The sequence below is a fragment of the Triplophysa dalaica genome, chromosome 12 (genome assembly GCF_015846415.1).
Source record: "Triplophysa dalaica isolate WHDGS20190420 chromosome 12, ASM1584641v1, whole genome shotgun sequence".
Classification (NCBI taxonomy): Eukaryota; Metazoa; Chordata; class Actinopteri; order Cypriniformes; family Nemacheilidae; genus Triplophysa; species Triplophysa dalaica.
In genome coordinates, this window is record NC_079553.1 from 7,958,018 (window position 1) to 7,964,893 (window position 6,876).

General features: G+C 33.1%; 1 protein-coding gene across 1 annotated transcript in view; it reads left to right on the top strand.

Annotated features, from left to right (window-relative positions):
* Positions 1-6,280, top strand: part of si:dkey-246i14.3 (ephrin A4) — a 39,576-nt gene extending 33,296 nt beyond the window's left edge. The window contains exons 4-6 of the mRNA XM_056763458.1: positions 4,158-4,184; positions 4,559-4,603; positions 5,361-6,280. Of these exons, the coding sequence (XP_056619436.1) occupies positions 4,158-4,184; positions 4,559-4,603; positions 5,361-5,464 (176 nt within the window). The 3' untranslated portion in view covers positions 5,465-6,280. The remainder of the gene's footprint in view (positions 1-4,157; positions 4,185-4,558; positions 4,604-5,360) is intronic.
* Positions 6,281-6,876: the final 596 nt, after the last annotated feature.

Genomic DNA, 6,876 nt, shown 5'->3' on the forward strand with positions numbered 1-6,876 from the left:
ATATAAATGTTAAATTGTATAGATTTTTTATTTTATATTAATTTTATTAAATACATTTAAAGCTTCTAATCAATTATAAAATATTTGCAAAGGTCTACCGGAAATTTAGTTTGGGCAACATAATGATTTCATATATTTAACAAATGTAGAGTTTGACACGCATAATAACCTAAATTCATAAGTTTATTTATATATTAATTATATTGTCTATGTGAAAAATCATGTTTTTCCATTTTAAACAAAATTAATGAAGCTGTTCAACCTTAGTTTTTTAGTTTGAGTTAAATCAAATAAAACTTAAATTATATTGAACTGACTTTAAAAAATAGTTTAGTAAAAAAAACTAGATTTTTCAAAGTCAGTTCAATATGATTAAGTTTAATAGACTCATAAAGCTAATTTTATTTATCTTAAAAATATAAGTCGCGGAAATTTTTTTTTTTTCAGTGTGTATATCTCACATCAATGGTCCATTGCAATATACAGTATTTATGCAATATATTTAACAGAAATAGTTTTATTCTTGGTTCCAACACTTAACATTGGTGTTGTTATAAGTGCACTTTTTTGTTAAATTGTTACAGTAATTGTGTAATTTTTATGCAATTCCATAAACAATAACTATATATATTTTTTGTTTATGTTTATAATTTTATATGTTTAAAATTGTGTAAAAACACAATAGCCCTACACAGAAAAAAATATGAAAACGGCTTTAAAAAGTTTCACATTTCTAACATTTTTAAAAAGAGAAAATGTTTAAAGACCAAAAAATATAAATATGCACACATTGTGTTGGCCATTGCAACCTTGCTATCTCACCAGAAATTGTCCAATGAAAAAATGGTATGTCTAAAATCTACAATTCTGTATAACTTAAACAAAATTGAAGAATATCCGCTTTTATTTTCCTCCCTTGCTTTTGCTCTGCTCTAAATATTTTAGCTCTCACATTATAAAATCACCCCCTCCATCTTTTCTGCATGCCGTCTTCCACACCTTCACGACCATTTCCCTCTGATCATTCTGTGATATGATGAATTAAAGCAGAGGTGTGTGATAGGAGTTTGTTATCAGGGCATGTTTTGTGCAGCTGTTGTTTGTCCCTCCTGGTAATGCTGCAGACTGACTTTGGTTCCTTCTTGTGACAGGTCTTTTATCTTTGCATCTGTGTTCTGTGTTCTGTCAGACCCAGAAGCGTTAGCCTCCGAACCGTTAGCCATAGCAAAAAAAAGCTGCAGTCGGAGCTAGAAACCAGTCACGTTGCACTTGCAGTAAGCTCCTGTTTAAAGTTTTATCGAGTAGAGGGCTTTTCAGTTCGATCATTTGAGCTGTAATGACCAGCCTCGTGGGGTCCAGAATGAAGTAAGGACCAAACTGAGATGAGGAATTGTGTCATCACGACAGATAGCATCATACTGTCTATTCTGGGATGCGGGTTAATGCTACGAGAAGCTTTTTTTACGGTCTCGAGTAAGTGTTTGAAGCTTGCTGTTGAAGGTCTAGTAGAATATAAAGCAAATGTGTCTTTTTATAAAAAGGCATTAATTCTGCCATTTGAGTGTAACAGTAAAATTGTTCCCCCTCATGCTTGAAGGCTCCCCAAAAGCTCACATCACAAAACTGTGTTGCAGTTAAATCCGTCCCCTTTCTTTGCTGTTTATATGGTATATAATGCTTCGCCAGAACCAGGTGCTTGATAGAAAAGCTTTTCATCCTTTATAATCTTGTGTTAGTGGTACGCTGTGGTGAAATTGTAAAAATAAGCTCCCCAATATTTTGCTTTGATAACAGTCTTGTCACAAAAATAGCTTTCATTCTTTGCACTCGCTTCTCAACCTCCACTTACTCAGGGCAACTTGTCAAAACATTAATTCTGCTGTTGTTTTTTTGCTCTCTCTCATTCAGACTCTTACTTACTCCTTCTCCCCCCTGCGGTGAGAAACCATTTCAGTCACTTCTACTTTCTCTCTAATTGATCTCTCTCTTTTTCTCCTCTTTTTAACTCACTCAATCCCGCTGTGAGCACATTTCCTTTCCCAATTTCGGTCTATTTCTCTGTCGTTCAGTCTTTCCGGCTCTTCGGTTTAAAAAAGAAAAAACGAAAATCCATCCATTTTACTGCCCACCTCTGTGGATACCTCACGCTCTCCTCATATCCACCTCTCTCCCCTTGTTAGTCTCTTTTCGCCAAAAGCACAAAAGAAATAACATTTTTTAATTTAGAGTGTAGGTGTAGTTTTTCTCCACACTGAATGATTCTTTGGAAGATGTAAACGAAAGGCAAAAAGAAAAGCATGTACGTTCTTGGAACGTGTGCTGTGTTTTTGGTTTGGCTTTAGTAAGTAAAGTCCACAACTGCAGAAATGTAATGAAGCAGCGAGGAGTTGGGTTTCTTGTTTCCCTCCCTCTCTTCAGCTCTTCATCTCTCGCATTTCTTTGCCAATCGTTCGCTGCGTCAGACCATGGCAGCCATGTTTGATACGAGAGAACAGCAACCGCAGCCATTTTGTGCATAAACATAAAACGCCCCAATTTTGCTGTGCGGACATTTAAAAAAAAATTACGTTTTAAATTAAATCTTTTTATACAAATAATATTTTTTGTGAGATATGTCCCTCTTTTTGGGCAGTGTTGGTAACCCCTTCTGTTTCTAACAGTGAACATACTACAATAAGCAATGTGTTGTTACATTTGGTATGTAAATTCTAAAGGTAATTTAAAAGATTAGAAAATATATTAAAAATAGGCTACTCCTGTATAGCTTGAACTGTCTGATTTTGTTCGATTCCATACCGAAATTTAATTAATAGATATTTTATTATAAACATATGATATAATTTAGTCAAAATTTTAATTAACCCAGCCTTTGAAAAATTAATTATCATCAGTGTTCGTAAAGTGCTTTATAATAATTTAAATTTGTTTGATATTTATTTTTATTTATTTTAAATCTTATTACAATTTTGCTCCTGCCAATATCTTTTTTTTAGAATTCAAATAAAATATGGTTCCAGATATTAAAAGATTGTATTAATTTGTGTAAACATTTTTATCAAACACGTGCCTTTACGTGAGTGTTGCATATAAATCTATGAGATTTTTTATATTTTAATAAATACATTTACAAAATCATAGTTATAAGCCTACTTAAATTATTAAATTTGTTTCATTTGTTGTGATTATCTTATACATTGTTCTTATACCTCATTTGCCTTTTTAATTTATAATTTTTTATGATAAAATGTTATGATATATTTTCCACATAAAATGTATTTGTTATGACACATAACTTTTTAAAACATTTAAAATATGTCAAATAGTCAGAGCACAATGAATATATATGGGCCCAACATATATTTTTCCTGAATCTAAAATCTTGACAACTACTCATGTATGTTTGTACACTTGTTCTCTTACTATTGCTTGTTTAGTCAACATATTTATTTTCAATTTTTGCCCCACTGTGTTTTACTTACCACCACCACATCTTAAATCTCACTCATTCTGTATCTCTGTACCTTTCTGTGTCTCTCTCCATTCATCTCTTCTCCATTATGTCGCTCAGTCTGACCCCCTGCTGAGAAAGTGACACTCAGACACAAACACCCCCCTCTCCACTTTCGTCTCTTGCCGTCTGACCTTCTTACAGGCTGTCGTCTTCCCCTGCGTTTCTCCCTCTGCTTTTTCTCACACTTCTTCCCCTCATCTTTTCTTCCCTCTGTCTTCTCCTGTGTTTCGCTCCATCACTCTCTCTCTTTGTAGCTTTTGTGGCTCTTCTCTGTTCACTCTTGTATCTGCTGCTCCTTCGTTCCTCTTCCCCTCTAAATCTTTCCTTTTTTCGTTCTCCTTTCATTCTTCATCCTCTCCCAGTCCACTTTTTCTGTTCACGCAGAATCTTTCATCTCCCTCCACCTTCATTTTTTGCTCTTTTTCTGTGTGCGACCTTTAAAAGAATTTGCATTAAGGATGTATTTTGGGGTTGCACAGCCGGCAGTAATTTTTCAGTACGTTTCTGTGAGAGTAATGCTAAATGTGTCTGTATGTGCATTTTTCTCCTCATTTGTTCTCAAGAATGATGTTCCAGTTTGTAGTTCTTCAAAAAAGAAAAACTACACTTCACATGTCTCTCTCCCCTCCCTCTCTGTTTTCTATAGCAACCACTGGACGTTCACGACAAGAAGGTAAAAGTTATGTGCCATGCAAAAATTCTATCAGTTCTACTAATTTATAAATTCTTCTTTTCAAACTAACTATTACATATAAATAATGCTAAACCTCTTCTCAGAACAAACTTTACTTTTCTATACTTTTATAATTATTTGATCTCAAATATTTATTATTATACTTCGATGTATTAACCCTCATGTACGCACAGTGCTATGTTGTAGAAAGTAAGAAGACTTTTAATCTTTACGAATCTTGTTTTCTATTTGAATGTTCTGAAACTTTGTCTTTGTTAAATAAGTTGCTACCTTTTAATACTTAATAACAAATGTACTGTAAAAAGGGTCTGTAAAAAGAATAGTAAATAATTATATATATTGGTTTTCTTTAGACAAAGAGGGACCATCTGACAGCGGTGCTTTTCATCCATGGACAGGTGGACTTCATCTACTCCTCATTCCGGTTTTTTTTGCTTTTTCCCTCTGATATCGGCTCTTAAGTAACTTTTAAATATTTCTCTATAATCATTAGACTTAAATGCTATTCAGGCCTCTCGGCAGTGCTCTAAAGTGCACGCACAAACGGACTCCCACTTCTTTGTTCTGTCATTTTTTTGTCACACTTTTAATCTCTACCCCTCAATTTCCTGTCTGGCACTCTCAATGTCCAATCACAGCCTCTCTACTCCTGTCTGATCTGATAAACATTCACTGTGTTACTGACCAACACTAATCTACCTTCAAAGAGCTTATCTTACTACTCAGTTTCTTTAAATTGCCTGTTCACATGAGACAGACTTTCTCTTACTCCCCTCGTCCTCTACAACCCCTGCCTCCATCCTACTGTATACACCAAACTGAGCCAAAGAGTCCTGCTGTATGTACTTCTGAGAGAAAGATCAGGGACAAAATGATCACCAGCGATCACCAGCACATTCAGTCCCGTTGATCCACTGGATCAACAGTTTTCCAGAATGGAGGGAATTAATGACTGGAAAGAAAACAATCATGTACAGAAAATTACAACGTTTGACTTTTTCTACACTTTTTTTAAAGAACACTTTTTCATCTTTTAAACGAAGACTGAAACCAAAGCTATAACATATTAAATACTCATTCTAAATACTCATTCAATGAGAAGATTATGTTTGTTTTGGAGGATTTATTTTTATTTTTCTACATCACTTCATACAGGAAAAGAAAGAAGTGCTTCCTGTGCTACATTTGTGGATCATTTAGGACTGGGCTTCTCTTCATGTTGTTGGTGTGGACATTTTGTGACTATCTATAAAGTGTGAAGGTAGTTTTATAAACTATTTGTTAAACTGGGTGCTTAACACCTTTCGGAAAACATGACCAATTTCCCACTATTTGTTTTTCATTTATATATGTTTTTAAACCTTTTTGATACGCTTTCCTTATTGTGTGTACCTGAATTCTGTTTTTGGTTTTACTAAATGAGGGAATATATAGTTTTTAATGTTTAAAAAAATGATTTGTGGTTTTCTAGTATGAAATAGTTTGTGGATGATAGCAGAGAAAACCATATGCTGAGTATTGTTTAAAATATGTTTTTTTATTTTAAATTATTAGTATAGAACAAAGATTATTGAATAAATAAATAATTCTTATTTCCAGGATATTAGTATTTGAGGATTCAAGAAAATGTTTATATCAATTGGTTTAATGCCTAAAAATATATTCAATACTTTTTCCTTATAATTTGACGTTAACTACCCCCTTTATTGAATGTTTAGATTCTAAAATATATATATATTTCCTATTAATTTCAGATATGCAAATAACAGGTGCCAAAAGCAAGTTGTTTACGGTGTTTTTTTTCATATGTAATGACAATTTCTTTGTATTTGGGTGTTTTACATTTTTGTGAAGTTGTCAAGCATCTTCTGTGAAGATCTCCTGTCTAAGCCATTTTTAAAATGAGCTTTAAAAATAAATATAAATGTACAAACTTTTTTCATAGTATAAGTAATTTAGGAAACATGTTTGTATTTCAGTTTTTTTTAAAATCTGAATTCTTTGTAATTGAGAAGTCCAAGGACATTTTATGAACAGTAAAAAAAGATCTATAATAAAATAGAATATTTAACATTTGTAATGTTTTGATATCATATAAGTAGAACAATGCACATTTATAAATCAATGTTAAAGGAAAAGTTCATCTCAAAATCACTTTATTTTTATTTCTTACTGGCCCACATGAAGGTCAACATGTTTAAAATCCTCCCGGCATCTTTGGAACACAAATAAAGATATTTTGGGTGATATCCCAGAGATTTCCAGGCCTCCTCATAGACATCATGGTTATAGCTGTTGTCAAGGTCCAGAAAAGTAATTGGTCCATCTGCTCATAGTGGCTCGATTGAAGTTTTTGAAGTGACGAGAATACTTTGTGCGTAAAACAAACCAAAATAAAACAATTTTGTTTTTGAGATGAACTTTTCCTTTAATATTTGTGATAGAACTCTCTGACATCCACACACAAAAACTTTTTTCAGACGTGTTTCAAGCCCTTACACACCAGAAGGAATATATGAAGATATAGGATTAAATAACATTCTCAAAATAACCTTGATTTTTTTGTTCAATTTATGACCTTGCAATTGTGTTTAGAACAGTGGCCTAGCCACGGGTGTGCAGAAATAAATGCAGATTTTTTAGAAGTCTTAAATTAACCTTTTGGCGCGTT